The sequence below is a fragment of the Gymnoscopelus braueri genome (assembly GCF_963280865.1).
Source record: "Gymnoscopelus braueri genome assembly, chromosome: 12".
Classification (NCBI taxonomy): Eukaryota; Metazoa; Chordata; class Actinopteri; order Myctophiformes; family Myctophidae; genus Gymnoscopelus; species Gymnoscopelus braueri.
In genome coordinates this window covers 41,544,333-41,563,472 of record NC_137614.1, presented here as the reverse complement: position 1 = coordinate 41,563,472, position 19,140 = coordinate 41,544,333, and the positions used below count along the sequence as shown (strand labels likewise).

At 41.1% G+C, this 19,140-nt stretch overlaps 2 protein-coding genes across 2 annotated transcripts; one reads left to right on the top strand and one right to left on the bottom strand.

Annotated features, from left to right (window-relative positions):
- Nucleotides 1-400: 400 nt before the first annotated feature.
- LOC308096575 (acidic mammalian chitinase-like) lies at nucleotides 401-9,560 on the bottom strand (the record flags this gene model as incomplete). The annotated part of the gene is made up of 12 exons (XM_080443992.1): nucleotides 401-696; nucleotides 1,066-1,207; nucleotides 1,824-1,940; nucleotides 2,807-2,992; nucleotides 3,510-3,633; nucleotides 4,152-4,276; nucleotides 4,933-5,098; nucleotides 5,740-5,796; nucleotides 6,579-6,780; nucleotides 7,074-7,103; nucleotides 7,969-8,027; nucleotides 9,556-9,560. The coding sequence occupies 12 exons, from the start codon at nucleotides 9,558-9,560 to the stop codon at nucleotides 401-403; spliced, it is 1,509 nt and encodes a 502-aa protein (XP_080300118.1).
- A 2,869-nt stretch (nucleotides 9,561-12,429) lies between these two features.
- On the top strand, nucleotides 12,430-13,991 carry LOC308097140 (CMRF35-like molecule 3). Its single transcript, XM_080444744.1, has 5 exons — nucleotides 12,430-12,517; nucleotides 12,638-12,816; nucleotides 12,915-13,101; nucleotides 13,408-13,474; nucleotides 13,628-13,991. The coding sequence occupies exons 1-5, from the start codon at nucleotides 12,481-12,483 to the stop codon at nucleotides 13,779-13,781; spliced, it is 624 nt and encodes a 207-aa protein (XP_080300870.1). The 5' UTR covers nucleotides 12,430-12,480; the 3' UTR covers nucleotides 13,782-13,991.
- The last annotated feature ends 5,149 nt before the right edge of the window (nucleotides 13,992-19,140 follow it).

The window sequence follows — 19,140 nt, the reverse complement described above, 5'->3', positions numbered from 1 at the left end:
GTTGTTGCTGTTGTGACTTTGTTACCGTACGGTATACTGAGATTCTGTACACGATGATAATGTGCATTAAAACCGCGAGAGCTTTTGTATTTAAACAGTGACAATTGTTTTGTTTTTTTAAGTAGATGTTGCACCTATGGTTGTGTCATGGCACTTGATATAATCATCAGCAAAGAGAGGGAATGCAAAACATTTTCAGCAACTGCAATGTTTATTGGATCGCTTTCTAAATCAACCACTCAAGAGAACAGAGTGACATTCTACATAGTTATCCATTCCATCTGGCTGGAAGGACTTTGCAGTCATAATGGAATAAGTTGTTACGAGTTAACAAATGCAAAACAGAGAAAGCTTCCTGCCTCTTGAGCAGTTAACTAGTCAATCTGTAACCATGGTGGCTTTAGGCCCAGTTGCAGCATTTGCAGGAGGTGTCAAAGACCAGGCCGCTGGCACAGTGCTGGATGTAGGTCCTGCCCTGGCTGCACTCGTAGAATGCGTTCTTGTTTGTTGGGTCTGGGTACAGGCCACCGGCCTTTCCTTGGCAGAAGGTGGAACTGCCTCCGCTGGAGCCGCCGCCTCCACTGGGCTGGGGCTGCGCTTTGGTTGGAATGGGCTTTGGTGTTGTAGCGCCACCGCTACCACTGGTGGTGGAAGCGCCTGGGACTGGGGGGAGGGGTGTGGCTGGGGCTTTGCAAGCTGGAAAAGATTATATAGTTGATTAGTTGACTTTATTTATACTTTGTCACATCAACACTTTTGTATGTATTGTAATGTGCGTATATTTTCTGTAGAGTGATAATATTGTGTGACAAATTAAGCCTTGACCCCTTAAACCCTATATTCTTAGTTGACCGGGGTTCTCCAGGGCTCTATACTAGGTCCACTGAGTTTTTCCCTTGACACCAAATCTGTTCACCCAGCGGCCTTGGGCTATTTTCGCCCAATGTTTTCCCCCAGAATAGTGACTCTTACTGTTCAGGTGATAAATCTCCTCATTATGTGTGCACATAGCTTTCACATCGGTATACCTGAAGATCAGCGCCTTTATTAGATTTAGATTCTTACATGCTGATTCCAGACCGAGGCTCTTCTTCAGAACATTGATCAGAGGGTATTTGCCCTGGTTACAGTATGTGCCTGTGTAGTCATCCATGTCAAGGGTCCACACCATGGCTCCACCGAAGTTGTTCTTCATCATCCAGTCAACCTACGGACAGCCAGGACGGGTCATGAATAATACTGCAATATTGTGATGAATGCAAGAGATGTCCCGCACAGCAGCAGTTCTCCTAACGTGGGGTCTGGGCTGGGACCCCTAGGGGTCCTTGGGAGGGTTCCAGGGGGTCCCCAGGTAAATTATTGATAGTTAGGAACCAAATGGACCCTTACAGGTCTGTAACTCTGAGAGTTATGGGGGTTTGTGGGCTACGGCATACAGAACTGAGGGTCCTTGAAATGAAAAGGATTGAGAATATGAGACATGGAGAGTTAATATTCACATGCATTTGCTCTCGTCAAGACAACAATGAGTGGCAATTAAATACTTTAAACATATATCATTTGTTTACTGGTGTCCCTCAGGGATCTATAAAAGTCTAAATAACAGCAGAGAAAAGCAAATGTCTGTATACAATAGCAGCACTACACCAATGTTGCTATTGTTGTGGTTAAATGACATATTTTCACTATTTCTTAAGGTGTTGAGTTCAGTGATACATTGTGCTCATTGCATATAACAAAACAGTGCTAATTCAACATAACACAAACATACCATAGTATTATGGCATGTACAACACGTACATGCCATTGAATTGCTTCCTTACCTTGATCTGGAAGCTCTTCTCGTTGTCATAGCCCAGCCATTGGTTTCCTTTGTAGGCGTATGGGGTGTCCTGAGGTGAGTTCCAAACCTGAGTTGCTCCTTCCAAGAATCCACAGATCTGTCATTTTTGACAAAAACAAAAACTTTATTAGCAAACAGCTAAACCCTATAGTTCAGTGGTTCTCAACCAGTGGTCCGGGGACCACCAGTGGTCCTTGAGGGGGTTCCAGGGGGTCCCCAGCCAAATTAATAGTTAGTAACCAAATTGACCCTTATGTGTCTGTAACTCTGAGAGTGTACAAATGGAACCAAATGGACCCTGACGGGTCCATTTGGTTCCATTTATACATTCTCAGAGTTAAATGAACACTAGCCTCGATCTCCAGACTTTTATTGTTTAGTTTTGCTAAAAAATAAAAGCCTGGAGGAACGCGTCGGTGTACCCGGTATAGGAAGTGTTTCATTTCCCCAACCAACCAGAGTGCAGTGGGCGTCGCTCGTAATGTTGTGTTAACGGGGCGGGGGTTGACGGACAGATCGGTGAACCAATGGGAACAGGCGCAGTCTCTCTGCGCCTCTATACACCCGCCCCTCTATACACGAAATCAGGAGCGTTGGTGCAGCCTAAATGAACACTAATGATGATGATACAGTGTAGATTGGGACCCCCAAGAAATCAAGATGGTTGAGTCCCAGGCATATCTTTTCAAATGGGGGTCCGTGGGCTAATATGTGTCAATTTGGGGGTGACACGAAAAAGGTTGAAAACCACTGCTATAGTTGACCGCGGTCCGCCAGGGATCTATACTAAATCCTCTAGTATGTAGCTTTACACCAATTATTTTAGTACTTAGCACACCTAATGACTTCACCTTTCTTTACTTAGTTACAGAACAACAACAGTATTTGTCGGAACTCGGAACACTACAACTTGAAACCGGGGCAATCCCAGCCAAACTGATACCGTCACCGTACAACACGTACCTCAAAGTAAGCCAGCTCTCCAGGTTCCTGGGTGTACTTCCCAGCAGTTCCGGCACCAGCGATAGCGGCTTTCACGCCATGGTTGGCAGCGTTCTTGAGGGTGAATGAGGCACCATAGGTTGGGAAACCAACGATCAGCTTCTCCGCTGGGGCGCCCTGGCTCTTGTAGTAGTTCATGGTGTAGTCCTGGAACAGAGCACAGCGGTGGTTGCAGTTAAACAGGTATTGAACAAAACACCATCATGTTTTCAGTTTTCAACATTTGCACACTTCAGTGGTGGAATGTCACCAAATTAATTCACTCAAGTACTGTGCTAGTATGTTTTGATGTGCTAGTATTACTGGACTATTTCCATTTTATACTACTACTCCACTACATTTTGGAGGCAAATGTATGTGGTACCTTAATTACTTTGCAGAATTAACAATATAAAATATAAACAACAATTACATTATCATTAATTATACTATGAAGTAAGTAATACTTGTCATTCTGAAATAATGTCTAATCTACATAATGAGTATTTTTTGTTTTGATCCTAATACTTTTGCACTTTTAAGTCAATATCCAGATATGTCTACACTGTGGTATTTCTATTATAATACTTTTGTATTAAAGTGTGAATGCTGCTTTATCCTCTGCCCCAGCCACCAGGTTTTGGTTGGTAATCCACACTGAACTGGGAGACGCTTTTCTACTCACGATATTGAAATAGATGAAGCCACCGTCGTCGTTGGGGCCCTTGAACAGGGGGCTGCACTCGCCTGTGAAGGGGTCCCATGATCCGTGGTAGTCGTAAGTCATGATGTTCATCATATCCAGAGACCTGGGATGTGGAGGAGAGAGTGTGTGAGCAGCTTACATTCATCACATCAACAGAATATGAATGAAGATCAGAATCATAGTTACGTTTTGTAAATCTAATCAATTTAATTGATTACAAAAATAGTAAAATAATCGATTTTGGGGGCAAGAAATATAAATGTATTTTTTCCCTTTTTCCATATTTTGAATACAGTAGCAAACATTTTCAGAAGTAGACGCGTTGTAGGCTATTTTTGTAATTTTGCGGACGGAGCAACTCAGGTTTGTAACTCGCCGCAGGACACCCTATGCCTACAAAGGAAACCAATGGGTGGGCTACGACAACCAGAATAATAATAAACAATTGTTAGAGATTTTCTTTTGCAATGGTGTGATGCGAAAATTGCGATTATCCGATTATCATTCGATTAATAAAATAGGTTGAATAATCGGTATCCCTACTCACATCGTTATTGAGAATGTTAAAGAGGCAAACAGTGTGCAAAGGGCATAATATGTGTTATATCTTCGCATGCTTACTGGCCAATCTTGGCAATCTCATAAGCAGAGTCGATGGTGCCCTTGCCGGCGGCCAAAGCAGCGGATGCCAGGAGACGATTTCTGTTGGTCTTCTTACCCTCGGCCTCGAAGGCGGCTCTCAGCTCCTGTTTAATGTCAACACAACAGGCAGAAGAGAATATACTATCGATTGAACTACTGAAACAGAAAGACAAGACTTTTAATGTAAGTCGCACAGTTTTTTCACTTGTAAAACATTTATTCACTGGAGCTTAGAGGTACTTTTTCGAAAAGAACAAAGACCCATGGCTCAGACCTCAAGCAGAAATAGGAAACCTGGTGTGAAGTAAATATGTTTTCTCGGCAGGGTGGCTGGCATCTCCTTGCTCACTGCTCCTTTACGTGGAAGGGAGACAGTTAAGGTGGTTCGATCATCTAATATGTCAGGAGGCATCTAATGCCAGAGTTAGCCTCTGCTAAAACTGTTACCTCTGTGACCCAACTCCAGATAAGTGGTAGAAAATGGATGTAGGCTACACACGCCATTATTCATTTGTTGGGTAAAGTATTAACTAAGTATGTCATATCAAGCATACATTATTTTTCCAAAGATGTATTTTGTGCTGAGAATATTGTGTGAAAATCTGCATTGAGTACCGTTCACTCAAAAGAAACTTGTTTCCTTATGATGTATTTCCAAAACGGTCAATCTAAGCAAGTTATAACTCATTGTGTAGCTCTGATACTGTACCATGTCATGAATGGAGAAGTAAATATATGCTCGATGTGGCCGCTAACAAACCTCAAGGAAAACGGAGTACAGCTGCTGATCCTGAGATGGGCTTCCTCTGTTTCCTGGGTATTCCCAGTCGATGTCGAGTCCATCAAACTCATACTTCCTCAGGAAGGAGATGACTGAGTCGATGAAGGTCTGACGGTTACCAGAGTTGGACACCATTTGAGAGAACCTGTCAGTGGAGCAGAGATTGATTAAACGTCTTTTTGAGGACATTTCTGGAAGCTCCATTGTTTGTTAGAACTGAATTCAGTTCAGTTTGAAACAAAACCACATTCCAAAATTAATACTGCACTGTCCTAGCGCAGACGTTAATTTGGAACGCAACAACAATCTAATTTCTCACGCATTTCCGATGCTTGTGTCATTTTGGCACGAGTGTCGGGGACAGACTCTAGCGACTCACTAAATACCTCAGAGAAGTCTTCAAATACCCATTTTTGTGGAGTTGTTATATTGACAACTACACAAGACTAGTCCATACCCGGTCGACGCATCCGTAGGGGGATATGCGCACATGATCTGGCAACCCGGGAGCCATTCATCCCATAGCTCGTGGGGCCATCCCACAGCTGGGCAGCCGTAACCATGGCGACATTCTTTTACATAAAAACGCGAATAAACAGCTGACAGTTGGGGAAATCGGAAAAACTGGCTTCACAGTTCCGTGCACATGGTAATGGTCAATGGCTGTGTGCAATTTCAGATCAATAGCTCAAGCCACTGAGGAGAACCGGGCAGGACAACTTTTTTCTTTAAATTGAAAACATTAGTCACATACAGTTGTCAGATGTGTGCACATCAACCACTCACCCAGCAGAGCCAAAATTCCATCCTCCAACAGACAGCATGGTCTTCAGGTCTCCATTCCTGCCAAACAATAAAGACATTTTATGCCACAGTGATTATGAACTGCATGAAATATGACATATTACCTAGTTCTGTGGTGTAAAGTAACTGTAAGTACATTTACATTGTATGTATTGTACTTGAGGACACTTTTGAGTACTTAAATGTTCTGCTACTTTATTGGCTACTTGTACTCCACAACATTTTGAAGACAAATGTTGCCTTTTTTAGTTACTTTGTTAGGGTACAAATTAGGGTGTATTATTATAGATTAAGATATGACTATATTATGTGAGGGGGGGTGGTCACAAGCTGTCCAGCAGTAGGCTATATAAAATAGTTAAAATATGCCCCTCCTTTACAAGCTGCAACAATACACATTAATGCATCAATAATTATAATACAATAAAGTAATGTTTTTTTTATTCTGGACTTGGCCATTCTGCATAATGAGTATTTGCACTTTTGGTGCTTTACACAGATTTTGATCGTAATACTTGTGTTAATTCGAAATACAGGCCTTTTACTTGTAATAGAGTATTTCTCCACTGTGGTACTGTATTTCTACTTTTACTTAAGTGGAAGATCTGAGTTGTTCTGGGTACAGAATAACATGTTTTTACAAACTCTAGGAAAGCAGAGGCACGTGTTGACAAACAGCTTAGAGCACATTACTGTGTGTGTGTGTGTGTGTGTGTGTGTGTGTGTGTGTGTGTGTGTGTGTGTGTGTGTGTGTGCGTGTGCGTGTGCGTGTGCGCGTGTGTGTGTGTGTGCGTGCGTGTGTGTGCTTCTTGGTGACTCACTGGTTCTTCAGAGCGTTGAACTGTCCGTACAGGGTCACATCATTCCACTCATAGGTGGCCAGCTTGCCGTTCTTGATGGTGGCGAAGGCGTACAGCAGATGGGTACACAGACACGGGTCGATGTCGGTGGGGAAGTAGACGGTGGGGGGTGGTCTGTACTGGGCCCAGTTGGTGAAGTAACATGACAGGATGTAGGATGAAGCTGTCGAGTGTCGATGCACAAGCAACATTTGACATTTTATACAGGAACACATTTTAGCTTTTAACATCCCTGCAAACTATTTCATGTCAGGGACCCCCAAATTGATATCAATGATGTGCATTGATTTGGCTGCCCAAAAGTGTACTTAAATACAGTACTCAAATATGTTACTGTCCATCACTGTCCATTATGTTATATAAAAAAGAGACCGAATGAAGACACAGAAGGTGTCCTCTGTCCAATAAAATAAATAGTCAATTGTGCATTTTTCTGGAACAGTAGAGAAAACTCACCGAGCTGCGCATGCAGCACCAGGGCCAGAGCTGAAAGAAAGACACATAATAGTTAGCTTAAACCAAAAACAAAAAAAAGTTAAGTAAGTCTAATTTATCTTTCGTTGAATGACAAAGTATAAATGTAGCTCAGAAATCACCACTGCAACGAGAGATAGATGCACTGAACAAATACTCTCTATTGCAATGATCAGAATAGCTATAGGGCTATTTAAAGCTGCACTCTGTAACAGCCGAAACTGCAAATGCTGAAAGTTTTACCAGTGATCTGCCGAAGCATGCCTGCTGCTTGCTCAGGGGAGATATTGTTTTTTGACCTTCAGGCAGCACCACTCCTATGGTAGGACCAGTACTGGTCCTACCATACCACTGGGTCTAAACATCTCAATAGAAGAGCAGGTAGACCAACTACAGTACAACCACCACATTTGTGTGTAGGTTATTTTAAATTACGTACAAATTCTCAAAATATAATTTTACGCAATATTTTTGTTTACAGTTATATGTAGCTTTAACACTCATTTTAACAACAATATATCACTTACATCACCTTTAAAGGAGTAGTTCACCCAAAGAACTGTCAATCAGTTACACACCCCATGAAGCCTTAAATTCATGGAGATTATTTTGTTTTTGTTGCATTCCTGAGACAATAATTTGATGTAATTGATACCCAAAAAAAGTATTTTTTTGGGTGAACTACTCCTTTATCTACAGTACATTATCATTTTCATGGAATTTTTTTTGTTTTTGTTGCATTCCTGAGACAATAATTTGATGTAATTGATAAAAAAATATATATATTCTTTTGGGTGAACTACTCCTTTATCTACAGTACATTATCATTTCAATAAAAGTAAAAAGAAAAGTACAAAATGCATTTCAGTTAACTTACCAGTCACAATGAGAAGTTTCCCCATGATCGCAGTGTGAGTGAGTCTACAGGTACGCTCCCTTTTATACACACACAGTTTGCTCAAATCTTCCTAACATGGGACTTTTGCCAAAAAAGGTTTATTTGCAAAAGATTGTTTCACAAAGGATTATCAAATGTGCCAACATAAGAACCCATGTATGATTACCTATCATACTTTATTCTCCATGCACACGTTGCCAGTTTAACATTTCTCCTTGTGTGAAGGACTGATAATGAAATGTCCAACCAACACAATTACAGAACCACAGAAAACACAAAGCCACGGCTAAAAAGGCCATGGGTATTATAGAATAACTAATAATAATAATTAGGGAATACGGAGATCTTAGAAAATAGGATCATACAAATGCTACCATCTCTAATATCTTTCTATAATTCACCAACTGCTGTATGCTGTTTAGTCAAATTAATTATTTGATTCACCAATCCTAGCGTCCCTATTCTGGGGGCGAACATTTAGGAAAAATACCAGATTTTAGATCAGTTATTTTCAGATAGTAGATTTGGTGTCAAGGGAAAGGCAATCTGGTATAGAGCCCTGGGGTTCTCCGGTCAACTAATTAGGGTTTAAGTGGTTAAGTGTTAACTGTCTATCTGTTATCTCATATGCAATAAGCAAGAGGTAAAATAGAGCTATTCCTATTGTTAGTACATGAATATTAATGTTTGTTTGTTTGTTGTCTGGGAATCAAGAGAAAAGATATTAACCAAATGTCAGCTTATGTAGCCTACTGTATATTGTCATAAAGTACTTCTGTTATACCAGCTAGGAGGTTTAAGAAATGTTTATCTTACATCTCACATAAGTAAGCAGCAAAACTATATACTTTTCCAAAAGTATTTAATAGCTTGATAAATAAAGATAAATATGCTTGGCACTTAACACGATCAAAAGCAGGCTGTGATATGTCATAAAGCGGAGTTTGCGTTGTAATATAACGTAATCTGCACCTAATCTAATCGCTTTACAGCCCATTATAATGTAGCACACTTTATCTCAATGAAACGTGTGTGTGTGTGATATTTGATCAAAGATATGCTGGAGTCAGCAGAAAACAGCTTGGTTCTTGAAAGCAAACGTAATGAAAGAGGTCGTTTCTGTGACAACAACCCTGCCTGCTTGTTCTCACGGTGTCTCCCTGCAATTACAAAACATCGAGGAAATGTCACAGAGGCTGGAAAAGAAGAAGAGGTTACAGGGTTTTTACTTTACTTTAGCCAATTAAGCCCTTTGCTGACCAGATCAGTCCCCCAGGGGTCTATACCCCGCCTCTACGCTAAATGTCTACAAGCTTGTTTGGATATCGGCTATTTGCACAGAATGTTCATCCCAGAATAGTGGTGCTAAGGTTTATTAATTAATTAATTTGTGCAGCCTGATAAATCTTGATATACCGATTTCTGTGAGTTTTGGATGAAAGAGTGGTAGCAAAAAGTGTGTTTTGAAGAAAACGCAAAATGGTGGAAAATGTAGCTAGGCACAAAAGGGCGGGCCCGTAGTTTCTTATAACTTATGGGTGGTGCTTCAATTATCATAACGTGTACCACATCGTAATGACCCTATACATTACAGATATGAATACTGCATCTGTTCTGGGTTTTTGTTTACCGTATCCCCTAGTGGCCTTCCTGGTGGTGTGACTATGTTGATCTCTCACAATTTTTTGCAGACGACAGTGCATCTGGTGATTGTGAATGTCAACTATTCCTCTCACTAAACGGGTCAAGTGGGCCAAGATTATTTCATGACCATATGGGAGCTGAGCCTAGCCTGGTTCCAAACCATAGACCCCGCCCACTCTCTGAGTGGACTGCCTCTTGGTCTGGTTAGGTGTTGAAATGTGAGCCTAGGATATCTTCGATACCCTCCAGTACCGTCCAATGAGAGTCGGAGGTGGGGGTGGGTCTAACGACAAACCAATCAGCGAATATCTGCTAAAGCAAGCTGTGCGATGACGTCAGATGTAGGCGGATCCGTGGATCTCTTGTGATTGGTTTAGGGAAATTTGAATCCCCTCCCCCTTGCAATCGCCGACACTGCAGCCAATTTCAGACTGAAGCTCCACGCAGCTTCAGGCTGATAATCAGGCTAAACTGAGCCATTAGAGAGAACAGGACATTATGTGGTCTCATGCATTCTTGTGTGACTATATTATAAATCCTTGTATCTCCTTTCAGGCCAAAGCGATGGAAGTTAACCATTTAACATACACTTCATGGCAACGCATTGTGAGTTTGTAGATATGCTATTTTCATAATGTTTGCGAGTTTAGAAAGTTTGAACAATTTTGAACATCTTTTTTGAAAATGTTCGCACATGTAGGTGAATGACATGCACAAAATAGGGACGCCAGGTTGAAAGAGGTTTGTCAGTGTGTTGTTCTTCTTCATAATTATGCTGACACTGCAACAGTTTGGTTTCAATGTTTGGGTTTTGTTGTGGAAACAGTGGAGGTGGTTTCCATCACTAATGTAAATTAAACCAACACACTTCCCTTTTTACTTCCATGGAAGACTCTTATGTAACTATCAAATGTCATCCAGTGTGTCATTCATCTTTCTTTCTGAACATACAGTAATAAGTAGTAACAACTGTGGTTGCCTGCACTCAAAGATGACACGACAATTTAGAATTTTACAATTACAATTTAGTTAGACTCCCTTATCCAGAGCAACTTACAAGAGATTGGAAGAAGCAGAGTAAGCATGAACTCTAGTCAATAAACAAGTAAATAGTCACTCTTCACACAAGTAGAGTGCAAAGAGAACAATCTAGTGCCTCAAAGTAATTAGGAGGTAAACATCAAACCTAGCATCTGTCTAAACATCATGCTATCTAAATAATATAAGTAACCAACATATTATCTGTAGAGTATACTAGCATCTATCTAAAAGGTGACAAGAAGGGATACAAAGTGGAGTAAGTCTGGAGTTCTGACTGTAAGGGGGAGTTTATTCCATAGTTAGGGAGTGTGTGGAGCGTTGGCCAGGGTGTTTTAGGGAAGACTTGAACAACATTCCTGCAGCTGATCTGCAGTGAGCGGGAATGGTTGTGGGGTTGGATCATGTCCTGAACGTTAGAGGGTGCCATGCCTTTGATTGCCTTGTGCAATTTACAATTTAGGCACTTATCCAGAGCGACTTACAAGTGCGAGATCGGAAGAAGCAGAGTGAACATGAGCTGTAGTCAATAAACAACAAGGTAAAGAGTCACACAAGCAGAGTCCAGAGAGAACAGGTCATCACCAGTGTGTTGCACTGGGTGCGGGCAGCACCCAGAAGCCAGTGAAAGAAACACAAAAGGGGGGGAGATGTGAACATTTTGAGAGGTTGGAGACCAGGCGTGCTGCAGCATTCTGGATCATTTGGAGGGGCTTCAGTGAGCATGCCGGGAGGCCAGTATGGAGAGAGTTGCAATGGTCAATCACATCGAGATGACTGAGGGCTGATAAGGAGCTGGGCAGACTCTTTGGTGAGGAAGGGTCTGATCCATTGGATCTTTATCTGTCATTCTTATGGTGTGTGTGTGTGTGTGTGTGTGTGTGTGTGTGTGTGTGTGTGTGTGTGTGTGTGTGTGTGTGTGTGTGTGCAGCTAATCTCACAAACCACTGGAGTGATCAGCGTCAAATCACTGCCAGTAGGTCAAGGAAGTAAATGCTTGAATTTCCACGAAGCAATGGACAGGAACATTTCAACATACTATATAGGCTGGGAATGAAAAACGAAACATTTCATGTGCTGTATTGCTGGTGGCCCAGGCAGTAGGCCTATTCTGTGGCCACATGCAGGTCTTTAGTGCCACCTGCTGTTCAAAATCCCAAACTCTGTTCCCAGGAGAGACAACCGAGACAGGGGGAATTCACCCAGTCAGTGGCAAGGGCGGGCCATTCCCCTCAGGAAATTGACATCACCTGTGTTGCTGACTCCCCCTGGATCTGGGCTCTTTGCACTAAGGCCGGTCATAAGATTATTGGCTTATAGGAATGCGACAGAAACAAAAAATCGCCATGAATTCAAGGCTTCATGGGGTGTGTAATTGATAGAAAATAAGTAATTTTTAGGGTGAACTATCCCTTTAAGGTTGGAGTTAGAGTTAGGATATGTTCTAGAAATGCAGGAATATTTGATGGATGAATGAATGAATGATAGCCTATGTTTGTTAACTTGTTTTATGTACTTATGATCATTCTAATACCTCTAAGATCACATGATACATGACGGCATCGACTGAAACAAGAGTGTATTTTCATGACTCATGTCCACATGCACACACACACACGCACACGCACACACACACACACACACACACACACACACACACACACACACACACACACACACACACACACACACACACACACACACACACACACACACACACACTACAGCGTTGCTCAAGACAAAGAAAGGGGAAGAAGTGGGGTCCCTACTGTGTAAATAGTTTTCTGTGGGCTGCTTCACATCCGCATCATGAAGATATGTGGGCTTCACATGAGCTTTCTCAAAGGTAATGAGGGCATTTTGTTAAGGATTTGAAATAGCTCCCTAATGGCAGAATATATTTAGGGGAATGTTTGAATTTGTATCCTTTGATGATGGTGAAATGTTGTTTTTGTGCATTTTGTAGCTCCGTTCCTCAATCTGCTCGTGCTAATGAGGTTCGAAGCGGGTTCAGCTCAGCTCTCTGCTCCAGCGCGGGTGACAGCAGGAGCAGGGGGTTCTGTGAACATCTCCTGCCACTATGACGCTCACTACAGGCACCGCACAAAGTACTGGTGCAAGGGACACATCTTCAAATCTTGTGAGGTTATCTATCTATTTATATAATTTGCATTTTAGCAGGCACTTTATCCAGAGCAACTTGCAATAAGTAAAGTGATCTATCTATCTATCTATCTTTCTAGGTGGTGGTGAAAACCACAAAGCCGAGACAAACAGACAGAAGCTTCATCACCGAAGATAAGGATGCAGGGGTCTTCTCCATAGGGATGACTTCACTCCGACATAGTGACGAGGGCCCATACTGGTGTGGGATCTCCAGACCTGGGAGGGACATCTTCACTGCTGTTTACCTGCGGATCCAAGACACAGGTAATCTAGTTGAAACACATTCAAGCCGGCCACCCATGAACATGTAAAAAAAAAAAAGGTTTCACACATTTTCACAAACTCTCACACATTTTCAATATAGTAAATAGCAGCTCCAGAAGCTCACAACATGTTGTGATGTGAGCTTGTAGATATTCTATTTTTAGCTATTTTAAAAATAGGGCTAAAGTGGTTGACAAGAGGTTGTGTGATTGTGAAAACACAAATCAAATGAATGAACACATTCCAAAATATGTTGGCTTTGTTTTTTATGTCATATATATATATATGCATATTTTATTCACATAGTGACAACGCCTACCTTGATCGCAACAACCAATTCAACAGTCATTTTCATCGAAAGATATGACATGCGGTGAGTAAATGAAGTCTAAAAGGACAACAGGACCACTAGCTGCATTGATAAAACTGCAATAACTCTCTTCCAAATAAAAGTAAAGTGGATTCATAAATAGGCATATAAAATAACCAATGTAAGATTAATCATATTTCTTGTTTTTCCTTTTAGGATAACCGGTTGGTGGGCCACTCTGCGCTGGGTCCTATTTATCTTAATGTTGCTTTGTTTTGCATCAACATGTTACTTTGACATTGTTGTGTGGTTGAAGAATAATGTGAAGAAAAATGACAGCAAAACAAGACAAGCACAAAGTAACTGTTAAAATATAAGTTACATAACATATTCTATTTTCATGATTCCAGACCATGGATGATTTGCACACACACACACACACACACACACACACACACACACACACACACACACACACACACACACACACACACACACACACACACACACACACACACACACACACACACACACACACACACACACACACACACACACACACTGACACACACACAGTGTATTGTTGTTGGACCATCTTGCAATCTTACAATAAATGGGTGAAATCACTGTCTGTCTGTCTGTCTGTCTTTTGTAAAAAAACAAAAAAAATTACATCACCCTACTATTATTTGATTTAATTTATTATGTTTTGGTTATATCAATATTCAAACATATTCCTTCATCCTCTATTGCATGTAAATTATTGTAATAATTTTTTTTTAAAATCTATATAGGAAAACAGCATAGCCAATTGTATAATTCCTTTGCAACATGAATGAAGACATTTTATAAATTTGTGTGTAACTAATAACTGGTTATTTCTGTATTTATTAAGTTGTTCGCTCTGTGCTCAATAGAGTTTCTGAATTATAAGTGGACCTCAAAGAGACAGCAGAATCAGGTATTTAACTACAAGCATATTATTTCATGCATATTTGTATTATTTTAATGTAACACATGTCACCATTAGTCTTGTCCTATTTATATTCTGCTGAGGAGGTCCTAACAAAGCCAGAATTTGACATTATAGCTGATGTTATTTTGCATACGGGTACTAAAGTTGACCCCCCCCCCCACACACACACACACACACACACACAAAAATGCATTAAAAAATGGAAACAATAAAAGGTAGAAAACAAATCACACCCAGTGTGAAGTGGGCGGTGTGGTCACAGTGGTCATCACAGTGATGGAAGAAGTGATGGAAGAAAAGTAATATTGTGGACCAACCATTATACACCCCTAACTTAAAAAAAACCATAAATGTGCATAGTCCTATTTATAGGGCTATGCACATGTGTCATGTTTTCCTAGCCAATCACAGTCCTGAATAGACTGTGATTGGCCAATCACGGTGCAGGGTTAGGGGGGTACACTGGTGGCCAATCACAGCGCAGGATTGGGGGTGCAAATATCCAAACCTCACATATAGGGGCGGTTTCACCGCCCAAAAACGAATAAATCCATATTATCCTTATATTATATTTTGTATAATTTCAATCACCTTTGAGATGGTGGGTAAAATGGATAGTGAGTACAGATTGCAGATCATCAAATTGGTGTATGGGGATTAAATAAAGTTAAATTCCTATAGCACAAATCCTTTGATAAAAGATAAATTAAATATTTGTGTCACTGTCAACAGTTTGACAACAGCATCAGATCACCTTTAAGTAGCTCTAAATCAACAGTCATATCCTAATCATGTTTTAAGCCTAGTACTATCTTCAAGGCTATGATGAAGTCCACCAGTAGGGGGAGATGTTATACAGTACAGTATATTGGAGGGGGCTTTCACTGACCACGGGGCTTATGGTAGTTCCAAGCTTTAAGATAATGTTGCTGGATCCTTGATTAGCGATTCATCATTCATAGAATATGATATATAATGCTGACTAAGGTGCTTACTATGTTAAGGACTATGGTGCTGACAATGTTAAGGACTATGGTGCTGCTGACTATGTTAAGGACTATGGTGCTGACTATGTTAAGGACTATGCTGCTGACTATGTTAAGGACTATGGTGCTGACTAAGTTAAGGACTATGGTGCTGACTAAGGACTATGGTGCTGGCAATGTTAAGGACTATGGTGCTGATTTGTTGAGGACTATGGTGCTGACTATGGTTAATGAAACTCCAGAGTGTATTATATTTACACTGAGAGAGAGTTGAGTATTATATAGTGCTTCTTAGCCCCCTTAATAACATGATCTTAGTTTAAATAGCTTAAGATGGTGTGGGATTTGAAAGATAATTTTGTACAGTTTGTGTGTGTTTTTTGGGAGAGTTGATAATTCCTTGGATTCCCCGGGGCTTTTTTTATTTGGAGTGATATTTGGAGGACTTCCTCTTCTCTGGGAAGGCAACATTTTAGGTTTTGGATATTTACATTTAGGATCAAGGTTTAGGCCAATGTTCAATCAGCTCTTTAAATATGTTGATGGTAGATAGTTTTGTTTCTCCATGTTGTTGGATTGACCATGTAATTCCTATATCTACTTTGTCATACAACAAATATAAAAATGTTTTGCCAATCTACAAGTTTACAGTGCTAAGCATTGTGAGCTTGTAGATCTGCTATTCTTTTATATATATATATATATATTTTTTTGGGCGGTGAAACCGCCCCTATAAGTGAGATTTGGAAAAATGTACATTTTCCTGCGCTGTGATCTGGGCCCAGGAAATTTGTACAATTATCCTGCGCTGTGATTGGCCAATCACAATCTATTCAGGACTGTGATTGGCCAGTGTCACATGACACATGTGCATAGCCCTATATAAGCAACCATAACTTGAAAAAAACCAAAAATTTGTTTTTTTCAAGTTATGGTTTCGTCCATCATAAAGAGTGTTTCAATAAATGTATTTATCTTTTGTACATGATTGGTTGACTCCATTCAGTATTGTGATTAGCTAGCAAGACACCGCCCACTTCACACAGGGTGTGATTTTTTTTCTATGAGAGAGAATTTTAGAAATTCATATAATGACATGCCCAAAACAGAGACACCAGGTTTAAAGTGGTTCATATTTGCATGTACTAATGTCTTGAGGAAAATGTGAAAATTATCTGAAATGTCTATATAAACCCCAGATCCCTAATTTCATCTTTTTATCAAGTACATTATTTCAAATGTTTTTACGGAGCCCCCAAAGGGACATACTCTGATTATTCTTACTGCGCCCATTATAGATATATAAAATATTGATCTCTCTCAAGACATAGATTACTACTTTTTATTTTTTCTTACTGAATGGGTGTCCCTAGCTAAATGGTTGATAGTTAGGATCCAAATAGACCTGATTTGTACACTCTCAGAGGACTGTACGGTGTAGATTAGGGCCCCATGAGATAAAAACAAAAAACATAGCAAACAAAACTGCATCAAATGCATGGGGTGTGTAGCCTAATGCACAGACCCCCCCCCCCCCCCCCCTGATATTAAGTTTACATGACATTGGTTGAGAATCACTGATCACGTTCTCAAAGTGGGGCCTTGAAGCGGTTCCATTGGGTCCCCAGCTAAGCGAGGAACTGTTTTTTTCCCATTAATATGTCACCCAAAAGTTAGTCCAATATTCAGATCATGAGTTTCACTCTCTCCACTGTTATCTCCTCACCTAATAGAAAGAGAACGTGAAAGTAATAGCTAAAAACCTCACAACATGGCACCAACTGTCCATTTAACTCAATGGACGAGGTGGGGATGGGGGGGACGGGGGTCGCTCATTCTAGAATTCTGTGCTGTATCTAATCTGACAACAAAAATAATCTCCTCTTCTGGGGGTCCCCCTAGGGCACAACTTATTTTCAAATGGTGGGGTTCAAGGACCGTCATGGTTCCTTAGGGGGTTCCAACTTGACCCTTTACAGTCACTAAGTAGATTTACTCAAGTACTGTACTTTGATTGATTGATTGATGTACTTTATTTAGTAAGACATGAGAACATCAGTACATGGAAGTACAAATTCACAATACAAGGTCTACTAAACTAGGGGTGTTATACTAGGGGTGTGTATATGTGTCACGTGCTGTGATTGGCTAGTGAGACACATGATGAAATTAATATAAAACCACTTTGATGTAACACTCGTATATATAACTTAGATGTTGTCCATTTCGTCTGATCATCCTTGAGATGGTTCTACACCTTCATTGGAATCCAGCTGTGTTTGACAACATTGGATACATGTTGATGATCGCATCATTGTGATGACCACACCGCCCACTTCACACTGGGTGTGATTTCTAAATTAGCAGCTGATGACATTTTATTCCAATATCAGTCTGAAACAATCTTCACATTATCTGGCAACGTTTAACAGTAACTGTTTTTGTCTCCGCCAGGCCGAAAGGCGTGTGGCGTGTGTCCGTGTGTCCTGTCCGTCTGCGAGCAGCTAATCTCTGCCACCGTTAGCCCGGTCGCTGCGAAACTGTGCACACACACTCCCTGGATGCCAATTCAGAACTGACCCAAATTTTTCACATGGGCCTGTTATAGCGCCACCAGGAGGCTGATTTGTGCAAAACCCTTTTTTTAATATTACCCATACAGATTTTAACCAAACGTCATGCAAGTCGGTACACAGTATGTCTATAGTCATGTGATCAACACGTTTCTGTCCGATTTCCCATATTCCATTCTCATTGGCTAAGGTTGGCTTCCAAAGTTTGCAGATTGGTCCGTTTTGAACAAAATGCGTCAAATCAGAGATCCTATCTGGAGGGGAGGGAACAGGTGGTCGAAGTAAACGGAACCCTGTCCCCCCCCTCCCAGTGAGTTGTGGCGTTCCGCACGGAAGTATACTAGGACCTTTACTGTTCCTGATATATGTGAACGATATGTCATCAGCTTAGGACTGCAACCTGTTCCTGTTCGCAGATGACTCTCTGCTGGTCTCGGACAGGGACAGGCTGCAGATTGAAAAATCTCTCAGCTCTGAACTCGATACGATCCGCATCTGGCTCTCTGACAACAAACTATCATTACACTTGGGTAAAACCGAATCCATTCTCTTTGGGTCTAGTGTTAACCTTAACAAGGCTGAGAGCTTCACAATCAAAGCGGGTGACGATGTTATCACAAGAAAGGATGAAATTACCTGTGGGCTGTGGGCTGTGGAACCAGAAATCAGCCTGAGGAAATGGAGCCTGGGGCCAAACAACACATTTAGGTTGAGCCTTGTGGGGGAAACACGTTGGCCAAGACACTTCTCTCAATAGACTGAACTCAGCTAGTGTGGCACCAAGCTGGAATCAAACTCTGCTTCTGTCTGTCTTTCTCCCTTCCCCCCCCCCTCCCTCTCGCACGCACGCACACCATCAGGTCCCATCACGGTCTTGTGCGTTCAGAGCGAACATGTTTTCCTATCTGTATATCTGTCTCTGTCGGGTGGAAACCTCATATGTCCAAAACTGTTACACCTACAATGTAGCCTGGCAGCGCGTCGCAGGTTCGAGGCCTTTGCTGCGTGTCACTCCCCATCTCTAGTATCAAAATATACCTAAAGTACCAAAAGTAAAAGTGTGCAGAATGTCCCATTTCACAAGGCCAAAATGTATATAGGGCTGAAGTGGTTAATGTATGTTATTATTTTGTAATAATAATCAAAATCTACAAAGTAACTAGTAACTAAAGTTTTCAAATAATTGTAGTTGAA

Coding starts and splice junctions, on each gene's coding strand:
- LOC308097140 (XM_080444744.1), top strand. CDS start 12,481: ATGAAGATATGTGGGCTTCACATGAGCTTTCTCAAAG. Junction 12,518..12,637: donor TCACATGAGCTTTCTCAAAG/GTAATGAGGGCA, acceptor TGCATTTTGTAG/CTCCGTTCCTCAATCTGCTC. Junction 13,102..13,407: donor CCTGCGGATCCAAGACACAG/GTAATCTAGTTG, acceptor TTATTCACATAG/TGACAACGCCTACCTTGATC.